Genomic DNA, 19,264 nt, shown 5'->3' with positions numbered 1-19,264 from the left:
TGGCTGTGCAATATGCTCAAATCCTTCCCCATATGAGCAAAAACGTACAGAAAAAACTTTTTTAGAAATATTAGGTAAATGTCCATGCGACGGCAATAATATTGCATATAGGGGAAGGGGAGAAACCTAAATGGCAGAGGTGATAATGGTGCGAAAAAATGAAGTTTTGGTCAAGTTTCGTAGTTTATTTCGTAGAGTGGACATTTTTATACATTATCCGGCGCTTTATTGGTGTCCCTTTGGAAAGTTAGAAAATACAGAGAAAATTGGAAAAGTCTATGCTTTTGACATTCTCAAAAATAGTGGTCCGAAACCGACCTCCTTCTGGTCCAAAACCAACCTATTTTTTGCACGAATTGTGCATGATTCCTACTGTTATTGCTGTTTGGAGCCAATACAGATTTCTTTCCAGTCTAGTTATTTTATTTTTACAATTTTGTTGGCACACAAAGTGCATATTTGTAAAATAATTTCAACAACTCTAATCCGAACTGCTGTCTCTATCGAAGCAGGTGCCTATCTATCAGGCGCTTGTGTTGAACAAGTAGAACGTGATAAAATGAGGGTCGTGTTGGACCACTCCGACTTCTTCGCAATATAACGCGCCGTTCAACAATACACCACATATGATCTAGCCATAAGGGACTATATGTCCTGACGATTAAAAATGGTTTTTCGATTTCACTTAGTTATGCTAACTTATGCAGAAAACTGAATGCAACTCAGAATAGTAGGATTTACCCCATTTAGCATAATGTCGTTTGCCATAAAGTCGTTTGGCATAATGGTTGTTTGGCATAATGGTTATTTGGTATATTTTTATTAGAGATGTGTGAAGAATAAGATTCGTCGAATAAGATGTTTTCATCATACTTGATACTTTGACGTATGATTTAACGATGCGTCAAAAAAAAGGAAAAAGACATATTTTCTCTTCTTAGCCAGGGCTGATGCTTGGAAATGCATGCTTTTTAAGATGGAACCATGCAAGCTCTCGCCTTCTGCCGGGCAATGCATTCTTTGAAAGAAGGGATCATATCCTGCCTTAAGTCGAGCAAACGCCTGAATGGAAAGATGGAATCACATCCGCCCTTGCCCGGCAGAAAAATGCATCCTGCTGGAATAAGTATTATATCTTCCCTTGCCTTAAAACGAGCAAACACCTGAATCACGAGAAAGAACATATCGGCATAGAAGGCAAGAATTCTGCCGGCCAAATGCACCCCTAAAGGCAGGATCATATCTTCTTTAGTCTTAAATTTCTGAATGGAAAGAAACCATATCCCCTCTTACCTGCTGTCGAACAAATGCATCATTTGGCATTGAAAAGAGTAAGCTCTTGACCATATCTTGCACATCTTCCGTTGCGTTTCCATTAAGTGTTGTTTGTCTATAGTAACCTGTCAAGGGTAATCTAGATTCTGACCCAGTGTCAAAAAGATGGTAAGTGGAAAAAGCAGATAAAAATTTCATGAAGGCAACCAATGTACCTTCGGGCAGTGATTATTATGTTTATTCTTCAATTCAGTCGTTTTTTCGCGGGGGATACGTTCAACGTAATCGTATTGTGGCCACAACTTTTGATCACATAATCCTATCTGCCCAGTTTTCAAAAGGATCAAAATCGTCTTTGGAGTAAATAGCCTTTTCGTTACACCGTGATGTACGAGAAAAGCAAAAATGCGTCAGAAGCGCGTAAATTCCAAAATCCACGTTGTAAAGCAGCGTAAAAAGCGACCCCAGTGTACTCATTTGAACGCTGCAAATCTCTTTAATAATAACAATATTCTTAATAAAATAATTCAATCCATTGCGAAATCAAACAATAAAGCACCATATCATCAATTCTTTTTGCAAACATACGTGCTCACTACCGTTTGCGTTTAATCACTTTGTAGTCGATGGGTTGAACATAGGAACTATGAGAGGAAGATCGAAGCAGTAACCTTACAAAATAGAAATTAGTTATTCAATATATTTGTGCTTTGTGTATTATTTGCATTTGTACGAGGAAAAGCCAAGGAGAGATTGTTTCGACCTCGATTACTTTACTACGGAAGCAGCTGCTGCCCACTGATAAGCCCCAGGCTATAAGGATCATTACTAGAGCGTTGACCATAGTGAACGTATTATAAAAATTGATAGCGACAAACAAGTATAAGTACCACAATTCAGGGTCAATTGAAGCCCCAATAATAGAAGTAATAAACCATAGAGAAAGATTTGTTATCATCCCAAACATGTTAGGTACATGTGATTGTTATAAGCTGCGGCTTTTTGGTGACATACAGTTCGCAGCCTATCCTTGCCAGCAAAAGATGTTTCATCACCAGTAACGACAGCGACAATCGTCCTCTATAGCTTATTAGCTCTATTACCCCAATGAATTCATCACCACGTTGACTAATTTAACCCCGGATTACTATATAATCTCACTAGAAATAATTTTCACTTCATTTCCACTAAAAAACATGTAACTGTATGAAATGTAGTGAAATTCACATCCCAAGTAACATTTTATAAGCTTTATTCCTCTCTTTAAATGGTTTTCAAGATCAAATTATAAGAACTCACAATAAAACCCGCTACCACACGACGACCTTGTGATGACCACTATAAGAGTAAGATATGACCAAGTGGCCCACTCTTGATAACCACTATAAACTTATTATAAGAGTATTTGGAAACCCTTTTTGAGCCACCCGCAAAAAAGGGAAATTGGCTGCGGCAGCTGTCAAAAAGGTTGCTTTGAAAAAGAGAAAGAAAAAACATCACAGAAAAATAAGAACAAAATGGATTGTGAATAAAAATGACAACAACAGAATATATTTATGAAGGTTTTTTCATAAAGTATATTCATTTAAACGAACTGCGCGTTCAGTTTTATTGTGAAACCTAGTAAAAAAATGAGATTTGGCACCATGCGCCGACAAAATTCTGTAGTTCTGGGCCATAAAATTGGACATAATTATAACATCGATATCCTAAATATCCACTTAATCTATTGATTTTCCTCGCCAATATATTTGTAATTATAACCAATTGCTTGAAAGGTCCTTTACGAGGTGTAAATATTGTCTAAAAGTGAATTTCAGTAAAGAATTTCACTGACTTGGAAATGCTTTTCTATTTTCAATATGGCCATCATGCATATCGAAGTTATCGAGTTTTGAGAATATGACTTAATACGCTCTCCGTCACAACCGTAGAGCTGCCCATAAGATCAATCAGTACTTGACGTTTGAAGCTTTTTCAGCAGATTTATGAGAGGTTTATTGATAGCAATAAGAACGCCAATCAAACTTAACCTCCAGTCTTGGTGATTGCTGTCATAAATCCGCTTTAAGAATGAAATAAATCCAACAGGCATTGAAATTGTTACTTGGGATGGAAACATATGAAATAATACTTAAATATTTTTTAATGACTTCTACTTAAAATGTACGAAAAATATGTTTTTCATGCGCTCATTCATACATTTGTTGGGTAAGGTTGTACTGCGCAGGGGCGTGTCTAAAATGCACCCCTTAAGCTTTTTCGATGTTTTCACTAATATAAACAAGAATACCGAACCATTTCAATGTGTAGATGTAAAATTTACAAAACCAGCTTCACTTCACAATGACCTTCTATTTAAAACAACAATGACTTTCTAATGCATTTAAAAAATGTTTGAAAATTGACCTGGGGGGAAACGTCGGAATGTTGCACAGTGGCTAAAATCGTGTTTTAGCGCGTTTAATCAATATATTATTACATCCCATGCGATTTATCGTAATAATGTCTTCTACACATTTTATCAGTAAGTTGGTATGTTTCTTTAGATATATTCAACTTAATAATCAATCCCTCTATTAGCGTGAATTTTTTTTTTTCGTTTTTCAACATACAAGTTTCGTGTCTTCACAAAAGTAGTAGCAAAACTTTTCCTGAAAAACTTTGTCGAATACGCCAATTTCATTATTTTTGGAGATATGTCACGTTAAAAGAGAGATATGTCCTTAAAAATGTTTTTTTCATCAAATCTTTTTTATTTTCATTTCTACATTTTTTGCATGTTCTATGAAATTCTAGATTATATTAAAATGCGCCATTTGGTGACTATTGCTACCTAAAAACCTGATAAATAAAAAAGTTCTAACAGTTTTTATGGATTTTTTTTAAGCATATTTGATATAACTGCAATTCGACAAGGGTTAAATTGTGGCAGACAATGTCATGCGCATTTCAAAGTACAAGTAATTGACTATGATTTAATACCTGAACTGTCTAGTTTCTAGTTGTAAGCGGATGTAAGGTGTGTTTAATCAAAAACCTACTGTTCAATCTTCGGTATTTTGCCATTATCCGTGTGAAACTTCAAGTAGGCCTTAACATCATGCCAGGTAATTTCGATCATTACTTCATGCAAATATGCTCTCACTTGTATGCAGAATATTATAAACCTTAAATTTTTGCACAAACAGTTTAGTCCCAAGGTGTTGATGAAACAATGCACCATCCGTCTCCATATGCCTGTATGCTTATATGATGAACACAAGGATGAACATGTTTAAAACTTGTAGGCATAAACAGTAATAATCTCCAAAAAGTAATGAAATTACGAACTTGGCGTCTTCGGCGACTTTTGTGATTCTGGTAATGCTGGGTAGACACCTTTACGTGGTGTGTTACGGGGTACGATCTATCATGGTCACATTGCCAGCTACAGGCAAATCCTGACCCAACGAAAACCTTCCCAATTTTCAATTCTGTAGTGCTTATGAAATTGTCGGTAAGTAAGCCAAGCCTCGCTTCCAACTTCCTAGATGCTTCCCGACCGCAAATAGTAATACTCATGCCCCTGTAATGTTTTTCTTAGATTGAAATCAAGGAATGAACCCTCCTTGATTTCTGATAGCAGTCTGGAAAAGCTTTTCAAAAATAACATACACAGTTAAAAATTATGAAAATTACACGCCATGGAAATATTTAAACGCTTATTTTTGTGCCTCTAATTTTACATCCATCTTGTATGCAATATTGAATAAAAGCTCCATAGTAACGACGACCTGTAATTTTAAAAAGTGATGGAAAAATGAGTCGAATCGAACGGAGCCTTTTTGTTACATCATATATGATGTAACATTTTTATACTGTGTAGGTATCACTAAAGTGTCCAATCTTCTAATGTTGTGCTAGTGCTTCTTTTCTGTTTATTTTCAGAATTGTCATCACATCTGTCACCGAGTAAAGAAGCTGACGTTACCGTCTACTAATGATGATTTCCTTCTTTTCTTATTTATATTGAACGTAGTGATTCTGAGCACGACGTCAACCATCACTTGCCGAATGGAGCATTTCATAACTTTTAAATAGCTACACTCCCAACGAAAAACTCATTTATATAATATTTGATTACTATTTGTATTAACTGGAAGCGTTTGGTACACGAAGTCCACGCTTTCTTCCTTTCCCTTCGATTTTAAGGTATGGTAAGGTAAGGTATCGACTTTTAGGGTTTACAAATCCTGAAGTCGCTCAGTATCTAGAAGTTATCTCTGCGGTACATACTGCGTAGTTGGCCTGAAAAGAAAAATGACGGAATTTAGAAAGGATGGATGCTTTCAAGTGTTGGCTGCGCAAGTATGAGATTATATTTGACTAGATTAGACGTTTTGCTACATCTTTTGTGAAGACACAAACCTCGTAGGGGAAAAGTGGGTAAAACCGACACCCTAAGCAACTTTACAGTTCCCCAATCTATGAAGCAATTTTCCGGTCTAGAAATTTCATACAAGCATACTTTGGCTCTTCATGCATCAGTCCATGAGGTCTCAGGACAATATTTTTTGATAGAATTTTATTTATGATGAGAACGCGAACCAGGGTAGAAATATTTCACAGTCAATGCAGTGAAAAACATGGATCTCAGTATAATCTGCAGTCGCCTTCATCGCCGCCGTGGTGAGTGCGACTGGGTGCAGCCGAAAAATCACTTCCAACACCGACAGTTCAATTTCGCATTCAGCCACTCACAAGTCGCTCTGACAGGCTGCTCAGTTCGCGCCGTACCGTATGACTGTGAGTGGCCCATTTAAACGCGTGGTGAATTTTTTCAATTTGCTGGGTGAATGTGTACATTTTGCTGTGGTAAATTTCATCTTCGCGGCGCAGTGGGTGATGTGAGTTCTGTTGTTTACTTTTCTGCCTCTCCGGGAATGTGAGGTTGATTTCAAAGCAGGAAGAAAACAAAAACATGATATAAAAAAACATCACCTTCATCCAGTGCTGCCGAAAATTTACAACCCTGACGCGAACAGTCCATCTTCCAGCCCAACCAGCTGGGGTGCGGGTAAGATCGACACCACATGAGGGTAAAACCGACACATCAAATCGTTATGGAATCGAACATCAGAACAATTCTAAATGATGTTGCAACATAATTGAAAATGTTTAACAACATTCATTTTGATATTTGTGTATGAAATTCATGTTTAGGGGTCACTCATAAACGATGGCTGAATTTTTTTTATATATCATCACCACATATCATATTTTATTTAGTTTCTTTAGTGGGTCGGGTGAAAAATATATAGAGAATGTTAGTAACATATTTACTAACTACTGTAAATATTGAACTACATTTAACTTTCACTTATTTTAAAAAGTTGTTCATAATGATGATTTAAAATAAATGCGCCTCATTTTCCAATACTTGACTTATATTATGCGAATGATGAGTCTAATAAAACAGAGGTATTTCGTGATTTGATGGCAGGTGTCGAATTTACCCCAACTGATAACATAATAATGATGAGATACATGTGGATGTTTATAATTAGAAAAGTTAACTTTTTTTTCCACAACATACACAAAATGATGTTCAATTATGGATCAGAGATTGATTAAATACTGGTAATCAACAAATTATTGTCGAAAAAGCTTATACACCGATGCCAAAATTTTACATAACTCACCTCCTCAATGGTGATCAATGCTAATTGTCTGTTTATTATGACTTTTACACGTCACCGCCAGTTACAAAATGACTAGAAATACATAAAATTAAACGTTTATTCAAAGTGTGTCGAAATTCTGTCCGATAACCACTTGAAATCAGAGATTTGAAGTGGTGTCGGTTTTACCCGCAGTGTCGGTTTTACCCACAATTCCCCTATGTTGTAAAAGAAAACAAATATTTTTATCATCTCACTTTCAGAGGGATCGATCTTTAAGCTGAATACCTCGTAAGGAGCGCATTAACTTACTGATGAAATGTTTGGAAGACACCATTAGACTAAATCGTATAATAAAAGTACTATTAAATGAACGCGCTAAAAAACGATTTTCGCCACCGTGTGTTGGTGTATAATGACTCAATTGCATGTAAAATAATAGTGAACGCATGGTTGTTTATTTTTTCTTAATAGATTGAACGACAATCTTACGGATGAGGTGGGAAAATAGCATATCGTTAAATTTAAGTGAATATGAAGGGGTTTTGCTCATTTTTTTTTCATTGCAATTCAATAATGAATAACTAATATTGAATTGTATGGGTTTATTTATTTATTACCAGACTAAGGCCGGAGTGGCCTGTGCAATACATACAATTCTTCTCCATTCAGCTTGGTCCATGGCTTCACTTCGCCAACCACGCAGTCTCCACCTGCTCGATCCACCTTGCCCGCTGTGCACATCGTCTTCTTGTTCCCGTCGAATCGTTGTCCAAAACCATTTTCACCGGATTACTGTCCGACATTCTGGCTACGTGCCCGGCCCACCGCAGTCTTCCGATTTTCGCGGTGTGAACTATTGATGGTTCTCTCGCTGATGCAACTCGTGATTCACTCGCCTCCTCCACGTACCGTTCGCCATCTGCACCCCACCATAGTTGATACGCAGAACTTTCCTTTCGAAAACTCCCAGGTCCTTCACGAGCATCGTCAAGGTCTCGTGTCCGTACCGGTCTAATAAGCGTTTTGTAGATAGTCAGTTTGGTAGGGCGGAGAACTCTATTCGATCGGAGCGTTTTGCGGAGTCCAAATTACGTACGATTTTCTACTTTTCTGCGTCTTCGAATTTCCCCCGAGTACCCGAATTCTTCAACCACCTCGATTTCGTCACCACCGATAGAAATTCGTGGTGGGTGGCTTACATTGACCTCTCTTGAACCTCTTCCTATCATGTACTTCGTCTTCGACGTGTTGATGACTAGTCCAATCCGTTGAGCTTCGCTTTTCAGTCTGATGTAGGCTTCCTCCATCCTCTCAAAGTTACATGCCATGATATCAATGTCGTCGGCGAAACCAAATAACTGGACGGACTTCGTGAAAATCGTACGACTCCTCGTGTCAATCCCTGCCCTTCGTATTACTCCTTCCAAAGCGATGTTGTATAGCAGACACGAAAGACCATCACCTTGCCGTAACCCTCTGCGCGTTTCGAAGGGACTCGAGAGTGCCCCTGAAACTCGAACTACGTACATCACCCGATCCATCGTCGCCTTGATCAACCGTATCAGTTTATCCGGAAACCCGTTTTCGACATTTAAATCTCTGTAAAGACATATATTTTGTGGCAACATTTTGAAGACTTTTCAAAATATTTGAAGACTTATCTGGGGGAACGGTTCGGCACTTCATTCCATAGCTCTTATTTCCATCCCATCAAAAACAAAGCAATGAAAAGGAATTTGGTTAGTTTCTTATTTTTGTGCTATTTTTTCAGCAGTGAGCACGCGTGTTAGCAAAAAGACGCGACAAGATTGCTGCTGTATTTCTTTGTTTTGCGATTAGATGCGATTTTATATGTTCAGTGAGATGAAAGCTGGGCCGGTTCCCTTACTTACTTAAAGATACTTGAAGACAATCAATAAGCCAACGAATATAAAATACAATTTTATTATACGTTTACACTAGCTGCTAGCTGCTGCAACGCATTGTAGACGTCAAACGCACTTAACTTTGAGTTGTTCGCTTGTTTAAAATTCTAGGTAGCAGCATTTTCTTGGTGACGGCGGCGGCGTTTTCGACGTGTCTGTAAAAAGGTATTTTGATCATTACTTCGGAACGCAATGACCGATCTAATTTTTTAAACGGCAAAAATAGATTGAATTCTTAACTATGACTTGACAAATTCTATTCAACCGTTGGACTAGATCCAGAATTTTTTCTAGATTCCTTCTGAATTCATCTGACCTTTTCGACATTTCCATGTGACATTCCTGTGAATATCCGTCGAGAATGAGAATATATTTTGAGAAACACTTCCAATTTCCCGTGGACTTCATGAAGAAATTTCAGTGAAAATTAACAAAAAAAATCGTGTAAAATAATTCCTGCGAAAGTTCAACCAAGAACAGGGATTGAATCCTAAAGAGAAAGAACAAGTCTCTCATTTATCATCTCTGAATACAAACACCCAGGTTTTTTTTACACGGTTTGGTTTTAGTCGTTTAAGACCTTCACCGTCAATGTAACAATGAATAAACCCCACGAAAAAATTTACAAAAAATCAAAGAAAATTCAGGTTGTATTTGAAAAGCTGTGAAAGTTCGGGTTCACCGAAAAATTAATAAATTCCAACCGTGTAAAAAAAAAACCTGGGTGTATACGATATGTAGCATACCACGAGAGACTTTTTTCGCAAACTGTCATGATAGAGAACTGATTCGGGAGGCTATACCCCATGATAAATTTCTTTTAGAAAGCTCCAAATGCGGGGAGCACTGGCTCTGATGATGCGTTTCAACTTGTTTTATATAGCTGTGCAGTAACCAACACGAAAGGAGCGAAAACAAAGCGAGAATCACCATTTTTCTGTGGGGGCTGCCTATCCGATTCTGTTTTTTCGCACTTGTATACAAGTTTGATACATTTGTTATAATGGCTTGTTATGATTCGGAACAGTTTTTGCCTCTCTTTCATCGTTGTTCGTTATCTATTGAGAGCCATTTCTGCAAACCCTGACCAAGAATATTCCTTCGGAAGTTACCCCCCAAGTTCCTCCAGGTAGTTCCTTCACGAATTCCTCCAGCAGTTCTTTCAGGATCAACACAAGCAGATCACTCGCTCTCTGCTGAAGCAGCACACGCACAGGCCAGATGCCACTGGAATGCGACAAAGGTAAGTCCATGCTCTACCGCCACTTGTACACTAAGAATACGCTACAGTAACGCTACAATAGATCTAATAGCGATCCCGAGCAGGAAAAAAATCATGTACCACTTTTTAAACAAGTCGATAGACCCATGGTTACGCATGTAATTGTAGAGTTTAGTGCCTTACTCCAGAGATTTCTTGTATGATCCGGAACATATACTGTGAACGCAGTTTATTGTTAGTTCCGCAAAGAGCATGTACCGTGTTTGAATTTGGACGATAGACCTTTGGATACGCAGGTAGACCTAAATATATTACTCCAAGGATTTCTTAGATGACGGAGGCCTCACTCTGGGGTTTTTTGGAGACCCAGAACATATACTGTGAACACCTACTATTTTAGGAAGCGCAATGACCATGCAGCGTATTTGAAATTGGTTGATAGACCTTACAATGGTTGTACAGTTAAAGTGTTTGGACTGCTTGGCCCTTCACCTTATGTTTTTTTATAGAACATTTTGGGTAATTTGATTTATTTAAATTTAGTTTAAGTTTAACAAAATGGCCTGGAAGAGGCACTTTTTTAAAATTTGGTAACCTAACTACTACGTACTCTAAATATTTTCAATATGAATTTAATAACCTAGTAGGGGTTAAGCTCCCAGATTTTTAATTGGTCTGAAGCTAAGCAATATGCCCTGAACTGATCTTTACCTTTACCAAATCACTCGTGAAGTGTTTTGATACCGAACAGATGCTGAACCTCAGAAGTTCGTATCCTGTAAGGGGTGTTGAGGATTATCCTCAGGAGTTTGTTTTGTACTCGTTGGAGTTTCAGATGATGAGCTTTAGCGCAGCTCTCTCAGACCGACATACCGTATTCGATCACCAGAAGGATGATTTGCTTGTAGACAGCAAACCTCCGCCTGATTCAAAATTTTTATAATAGGGTGAATGACGGCTTTGGCAGGTTTTGTTCTATTATTGGCAGGAGGTTTATTTATGTCTGACTATGCTCAAATTTGGCTTAAACATTCTTTGCATATCAAAGAACATTGTGGCCAAATTTCATAAAATTTGGACGACAAAAACCCCTACCAATAATAGAACAAAACCTACAAAAGCCGCCTTTCCCCCTATATCAAAATTAACAATTACATTTTTTTTTTCTAAAAATGTTTTTTTCTCATAAAAAATGAAAAGTTTCCACAAAAAAAATTAAAAAAAAGAAAATAAAAACTTCCATAAAAAAGTATTTAAAAAAACTATAAAACTGAGCATTTTTTTCACTGATAACCCCTTATTTAAAAACATTTATTATTACTGGAAAATTGCTCAATGTTAATGTTTTTTTTTTCTATTTTTATGAAAACTGAAATAACTTAAATTTGCGTTTATGCTTTCAAAACAAATTTATGCCAAACTGTACAAACTTGCAGTTGAATTTAAACTATTGTCTATTATTAATGATAGATATTTTTTTTCTGAAGAAGATATGCCTCTTGCCTTGATATCCAATCTATCTATACTCATGTTAGTAAACGAAAACAGATTTATCATGTTCCACGCGATATACTAAAGCTACTAGCAACTATCGTCGACAACGGTGGGACACTATTGCGCTCAATTTGCAGTTCCAACCTGACGCCCGGTAGTGGCAAAATCGGAATCAAGCTACCACTTCATTCTAATTGTTGAGTCCGTTCAGGAACGAGCGCAACGGTTAGTGCTCCGGAGCGCGCGTAAATTTTCGTTCGTCGTACGTAGAACTTGCATGGCTGCACACCCGGAGTTCTGAGCTCTGATATATATTAGCGATAAAATCGGTAATTAGTTCCCACGATGCTCTGTAGTGCCGCCGAATAGTGTTTTTTTGTTATTGACGCTGAAGCTTAGGGGAAGTTATTTGTTCAGCAGTGATTTGTGTAGCGGGCGAAGAAAGTTTATGCCAAATGCATGGTGGTTGACAGCGTGATTTGCAAGCCGGAATAATTCGAAAGTTGCGAAATTGCAATAGTAAGGTACCAGCTGTTGAAAAAGTAAAGTTGGGCACAATGACGGATGACAAAAAAGTGGACCAAAGGAACGCGATCGAAATGAACGGTTTCAGGAAAGATACGTCCATGGAGAAACCGAGGTTCGACGAACAGCAGATCAAACCACGTTAGTATTGACCACAAATCCCTTTCTCCCATGCGCAATTATGAAGTTGAAGGTGTTATGTGAATTGGTATGCCAAAAAAAAATGACTTCCTCAAATCGGCCTCTCACTTAGTTGCAACATGTATCAGCGCAGTTCATGGTAGCTAAAAGCCTAAGTTAGAGGTTTGCACAAATGCAATTTTGAATAGGAGCTCAGATACCGAAATTAATTTGCGATAAAGTCTCTGATATTGGATGGCTGTGTTGTGCTAATTGTGCTCCACATGGAAATGAGCTCTCTGTGATTTCGATCATTTGCATGTGTGTTTTATTATTGATGTTAATATGTTGAAACAGTGATATAATATAATCCACAGTAAGTTATTGAAGAGTACGATAGTTTCGATCTTGGATTTGGTTTTGCTAGTTTACTTTGAACTGTTTATCATTGGTTGCTACTTTGCCGTTTGCATGGAGTGGACTTCAGGCCCATTCTTAAATTATACGATTCAACAATACCGTATAAGCGGCGTCCGTGAAATCAAACAATTAACAGGTTAAGGGAATATTTGTGTATGGCAATTGTGTTGTCACTGGATACCGAAAATACCTCTGTACCTCACACAAAAGCTACGGGTATTTAACTTTACCACTTTATCACAGATGCTGATTTTTGGACTACACTTGTCAGGTCCTCTTTAACTTCTCGTACCAAACACGAACTCAAGTAAAATTCGAGACCCTGCAGATAACCTATAGTAGAGACTAAAGGTAAAAATACGAGTATCAGGCAATGTGAAAAATCGGTTGCGTTTAAAAAATGCATGCGTATATGTATGTGAACAACAATGTAAAATAGTAAAAATCAAAATAAATAGAAAATAATGTAGCAAGAAAACTAGTTGATATGATCTAGTTCATATAGGACCTCGACAAATGTATCGAAGAATTACACATTGAATCAGATTAGGTAGTTCTGATTGGATCAAGAACAAGAACAAAAGTGACCGAACAAATCAAGCTTTGGATACAATCAAGCTTACTGCTGTGTGTATCGCGTCGGAGGACAACAAGTTTCGTACAGCTGAAAAACGAATTCCGCGTTCTTTTGCCTCGTTACCCACATCCAGATTCGCGCGCTTTGGCGAAGGCCCTCGGGTACACCGTGGGCCATAGCAGAACACTCTCAACCATTGAGGGAATACACTCTATCTAGGTCATGATGATAGTCGAAATTTTTTATTGTGCAAAATATTCTGACCGCAGTCAAGCATCAGTAATCAGAGGCTTCTGTTCGGAATGTGATTGTTCAATTATTATAACTAGAGAATCTAAAAATAGCTGCAAAGCATCGTCCACTAATTACGTGACGGTGTATTGTTGCTTGATAATACGTAAATATTCATACAACCTTTTTATCTTTTACATAAAAACTACCATGAAGCGTTACGTCATTTGCATACGTTACGCTTCAAGGTGTTTTGGTGTTGTTTGAAAAGAAAATGGACCATACTTCAATCTCAATTAATTTATTTTTTCGTTAAGATTTATTATATTTTATTATATTATTTTATTTTTTGGAATGCTTTGTTTTTAAGTATTGTCACCATTGTAAACATAGGCGTAGCCAGGATTTCGAGAGGAAGGGCCAACTTTATAGGATCTTTCGAATCGTAGCAAACTACACGAAAAGAATAAGAATTAGTTCATATTCTCAGCCTACAACATATTTTGTACCAAAGCATATGATCGCAAAACTCAATAAACATTTAGTTTTATTTTTGTCTAGCTGTAGAGCATTAGTCAAAGTTTGTAATTCAAGACGGCCTTATTTTTGAGGTCCAAATAGATATCTGTCAAGATTACAACGTGGTGAAATCAAATGGAATAGTACTAAACTCGTCTTATGATAGGTGAAGACATTCCACTAGAATAGCCTAATGATGTTATTAGTGCTTGTTTTGTTTGTTTATTTGATATCCTACTGACCTTACTATCTTATTCCACTAATTATTTCTAAATAGACAAAATAAAACAGTAACAATAACAAACATTACTATGAGAGAACATTAAGTAACAATTACTGCAAATTTTATTTAGTTGGGCTTCAATACATCAGGGGAAACTGGGGAGACTTGATCCCCTTTTCTAATTTCCGATGTATCACAGCCAAAAATAAATAAATATACGCGATTTACACACAGGCTCTCTAAGAAATGTAGTATTTAACTTTACTGATGTATGACAGTCCTTAAATTATTGTTGTTATTGATACACAATCGACTTTTAATATATTCGGGCGAAATTGATCCCTCTTTAAGAACTTGCTTTAATAAAATTAGAAAGGTGCTCTCAGATTTTTTCAATATTTTTCCTTCAAAATACGCAGAATTTTCGAATTGCTGTGCGTATATACGAACGATTTTTGTTATTGAATTCGACAGCACATGCAGTTTTAAAATTCGGGGAGACTTGAACTCCTTTCTACACAGCAAATAATTTTGAAAATTCAACGTCGTGTAAAATTGCAGCTCTCCCCATCAAACGAATTAACATTAGATATTCAATTAAATTTGATTAAATTTTACAAGCACGCACCGTTTAAATTTATTTCGATTCAAAAGAATAGTAAGTTCGATTGAATGTTACGTTTATTTGCATGCTCCAAATATGTGCATGAAAATACATTTAAAATCACAACATATTTTTATCTGTGTATGATACCAACGCAATTATTTTTTTTTCCTGCCAACACCTTCATTTTCAACAGTACAGATCATTAAGCATATTTATGGCCTGGTGCTGTGAAAAAATGAAAGCATTTGGTCATTGTTATGAAAAGTTGTTCAAATTTTGCGTGGCCAATAAAAAAATCTTTAAAGCTATGTCCATTTAGAATCCGGAATAATAAAATCATCTGTATCTCGGTAACGGATTAACGTACAAATAAGGTTAATACATCAAAACAAAGGTAATTTACTGTACTTTGAGGAAAAAAATATGATTCAAATCATTTCTTTTTGTTTCTAGTGAAAATTCGCACCTTCTTCTTTATTCCTCTCATCAAAAGTTGCACACCTCCGAAGTCAACTTCCTTGGCACATTTGTTCCACATTTTGGTCATCTGAGTCGCGTCCCGAGCTGTTTTTACACTTTTCTTAAGCTTCCGCTTCATTACTGCCCAAAATGTCTCGATGGGCAGGAGCTGTGGGCAGTTGCGTGGATATATTTTATCGATGAAATCTTCGTTATTATCGCAGTACCACTGGATGACTTCCCGGCTGTAGTGGCAACTCGCCAAATCTGGCCAAAACTTCACGGGACCTTTATGGGCTTTATGGAAGGTAGACCACGGTTTTTGAGACATCCCTCCTTGTACAGCTTCGAGTCCATCGTCTTATTCGTCACAAACACTTAGGTCTTTGCTCCACAGCTGCATATCCCTTGCCAAAATCATCTGTTTTTTGCAAGTTTGTCCAAAAAGCAAACTTAAACTTCGCAGGAACTACTCCTCGTGCCGTCGCCATGTAGAATTTTGGCTAGGAAGCTGTCCGAAATCCATTTTGACGTAGGTTCCATCGTCGATGAGCAGGATTATCAACGTGAGTGTGCAGGTTTTTTTCTCTCCTGTCGGCTTCCATCTGGAATAATTTTTGACTCGCTGCCCGAAACATCGTGAAATTTATACCACAGCAAGTGGGCGCCTAGGTAGGCAAACCGCTGTAAAAGAATTCTTGCAGTGGTCACTTTCCGTGCCGCTGCAATACAATAAATGATTCCGGATTCTAAATGGACATAGCTTTAGGAAGGTCAAAACATACAAACCGCCCTGCAAAATTAATAAGGTTGTCAATCCAAAAAATAACTCACCACATAAAGGTCATTTGTCTAGAGGAATTAAGGGGACCATATCGGCTTGGGCAGATCTATCTAACATCAAAGAACAGCAAATCATCTCCCGGCTCCGAACCGAACACACACGGCTCTCGCATAATTTCGACGGGAGCCCTTTTCATACAACCTGCGACGTCTGTGATGTTCGCAAAACCGTGGAACATTATGTCTGTCGACGCCCCAAATATCAGGCTCTCAGGGATACCTACGGGATATCTGTCCGAGTAGACGAAAATAGCTCATTAATATCAAATGTTGATAAGATAGCAAAATGAGATATTGACATGATTGATATAAGAGATAAAAGATCAGACGACAATATCAATATTTTGCACTAAAATATCATGAGGAGATCAAGTTGAGCTATTTGTAAGAAGTGATCAATATCATGTGTCATTAGTTTGTTCTTATCCATAGCATATCTTGATGTTCAAATGATATTTCGGTGCAAATTTTTGATATTGTTGGCAGTTCTTTTATCTCTTATATCAATCAAAACCATCTCATGTTTAGATATTCTGTTCACGGCTTCTGCCCGGGTGCTAACATCTGGGATGCACTATCCAACGACGCTGCTAGCACCACCGCCTTCATCTCTTTCTCAAAAGATGGGGCCTATACACACTAATCTAACGGCTTCACTGGGACCCCAAGATCAATCTTGGGAGCCGGCCATCGTGCGCAGAATCTGGTCCCCTTCAACGAGGAGAGGGATCCTGTATTCTCCGGAGGTGGCTGCGGCGAATGAGGCGGCTTTACGGCAGATGGCCGCCAGTATAGATAGTAGAATCTATAGATGAGCGAAAGCATGGCTGAGTCGATTTTTTTGCCCGTGCACACGCGCATATGACGTCACAGCCCTTAACGTTTCCATTGAAATCGTGACGTCATGCTCGTTTGGAGAAACGTTTGACAGTTCGTTTGGAGACAGAGGATTTATCTTCGCTCATCTATATATTCCACTATCTATAGCCGCCAGCGCATGGTGTCGAAAAGGCAAGATGCCTGCCTCAGTACAGGCAGACTCGATGTTGTGGGTAACAATCCTGAGGCGGCACGAACGTAGGAATTAAAAGTCGGTGACAGAGTTTCGACGAGGCTACGGTGGGCGATACAAGTCAGTTCGAGGCCATAGAGTAGGCGGCTATCAATCTTTAACCGGAGCTTCCTGTTATTGGTTCGATGAGGCTTAGACAAGGTCCGAACCAGATTGAATCTGGTCCGACAACTTACTCTGACTTCGCGGAAGTGCGGAAGGCTCCGGTCAATGGAAACTCCGAGAACTTTCACATTTTTTTTGTTTGGGATAGGCTGGTCACCCAATTTAATCTCTACCTGCAGACATGGGGCCCTCCTTAGCCGTGCGGTAAGACGCGCGGCTACAAAGCAAGACCATGCTGAGGGTGGCTGGGTTCGATTCCCGGTGCCGGTCTAGGAAATTTTCGGATTGGAAATTGTCTGACTTCCCTGGGCATAAAAGTATGATCGTGTTAGCCTTATGATATACGAATGCAAGAATGGTAACCTGGCTTAGAAACCTCGCAGTTAATAACTGTTGAAGTGCTTAATGAACACTAAGCTGCGAGGCGGCTCTGTCCCAGTATGGGGACGTAACACCAGTAAGAAGAAGAAGAACCTGCAGATGTGTCCTCGTAAGCATTTGCTGGCTGTCATATTAAAACCTACTGAGTTAGCCCAACGGAGGACGACACTGGTCGCGGATTGTGCCTTGATCAGTCTTCCCACGAACATGTGTGATGTTCAACACAAGTACATTTTCACCAACTCGTGTTGAACGCAGAACGTGAATTATTGACGTACTCGAGTACAACGGGATACCCAGTACCTGCCTAAACAAACTTGTACTTAAGTACAAAACACATGTACAAACTTGCTTTCAGTTCCGAGCGATCCGAGAGTCGATAGAGTAAGAGACAAAGAGAAAGAACAAAATGGAATTCGGAAACTATACACGCTGAAATGAAGATGCGCAGTGATGGGTGGATCTGAAAGGTTTTTTTTGCGAATAATTTTCTAATGATGCAGAACTTTTTCATGACGTTAATGACATGGGTTTTCAACGTTAATGATATGGGTTTTCAACATCACGTAAGAATAATTAAGAGTACAGAAGATGTTAATAAATTTGACTTCGATTCACATGCCACTATACAACTTTAGTTGAGCGTGTACATTCCACAGAGAAGGAATAGAAAGCACATAATAATTATAATTATAGATCAGCGGAACAATTTCTCGACTCTCCGTTAATGTTTTCGTAATAAAACCAAATTGTGTATTGTTCATCGGGAGAAAGCATTTCGCATTGCGCTATGGAGCCGCTCATAAATTACGTAACATAAAGTTGGGCTAATGCAGACCCTCCTTTATAGCACATTGTGTATGGGCAATTTAATTTTTTTGTCTGGATCATAACGCTTGAGGCTATCCCCTTCATCCCCCTATAGCGTCACGTAAATCATGAACACTCCTCGTGGATGCACCGCATGACCGCAATGTATTGTCAAAAACCGGCATCGTGTTGGAAACTACCATTTATAACATATTACGTAATAGCCTTCACAGACTACCATCTCTATGACTTAATAAAAAGTATAGGTTGATATCAAAGATCACACGCCTCATTTTCTTTTAAAATTATATCAAATGACTATATTCGAAATCTGTACAGGCTACAACCAAGGAAGGGATCTTACGCTCCACATAAATAAAAAAATATTTATATGGGAAAAATCTTACATGGGGGGAGGGGATATCCAAAACCCGAAAAATTTGCTTACGTTATTAGTGTACGGCCCCGAATGTAGAAAATGCAACAAAATAGGACAACATGATTGTTTTCTGTGCATCTAGTGAAGTGACCGGCTTCTGATGGTGTTTTCGGTCAAGAATTTATTGGTTTTCAATATGGTGACATAAAAATAGTCATCTGTTTTGCTTTTGAAATATACAAATAATCGCAGTTTGATGAGTTCGCAATAAATACCGTATTTAGGAAGGGGGCATATTCAAGGCATGAATTTACTCAAAGCGGAGAGAGCATAACATTTGAAATATATAAACCTAATTTTTGCATGAACACTTCACTGAGCGTTCTAAAGTACCAAACCTCATAAAAATAT

The 19,264-nt window shown here is 38.1% G+C and overlaps 1 protein-coding gene across 1 annotated transcript in view; it reads left to right on the top strand.

The window, feature by feature from the left end:
• The first annotated feature begins 11,753 nt into the window (after positions 1–11,753).
• LOC134213352 (putative inorganic phosphate cotransporter) overlaps positions 11,754–19,264 on the top strand; it is a 52,747-nt gene continuing 45,236 nt past the window's right edge. The window contains exon 1 of the mRNA XM_062692340.1: positions 11,754–12,248. Coding sequence (XP_062548324.1) covers positions 12,140–12,248 — 109 coding nt within the window. The 5' untranslated portion in view covers positions 11,754–12,139. The remainder of the gene's footprint in view (positions 12,249–19,264) is intronic.

This window comes from Armigeres subalbatus, chromosome 2 (genome assembly GCF_024139115.2).
Source record: "Armigeres subalbatus isolate Guangzhou_Male chromosome 2, GZ_Asu_2, whole genome shotgun sequence".
Lineage (NCBI taxonomy): Eukaryota > Metazoa > Arthropoda > Insecta > Diptera > Culicidae > Armigeres > Armigeres subalbatus.
Note: the sequence above shows the minus strand (reverse complement) of the source record. Positions and strands in the feature narration are given on the sequence as shown.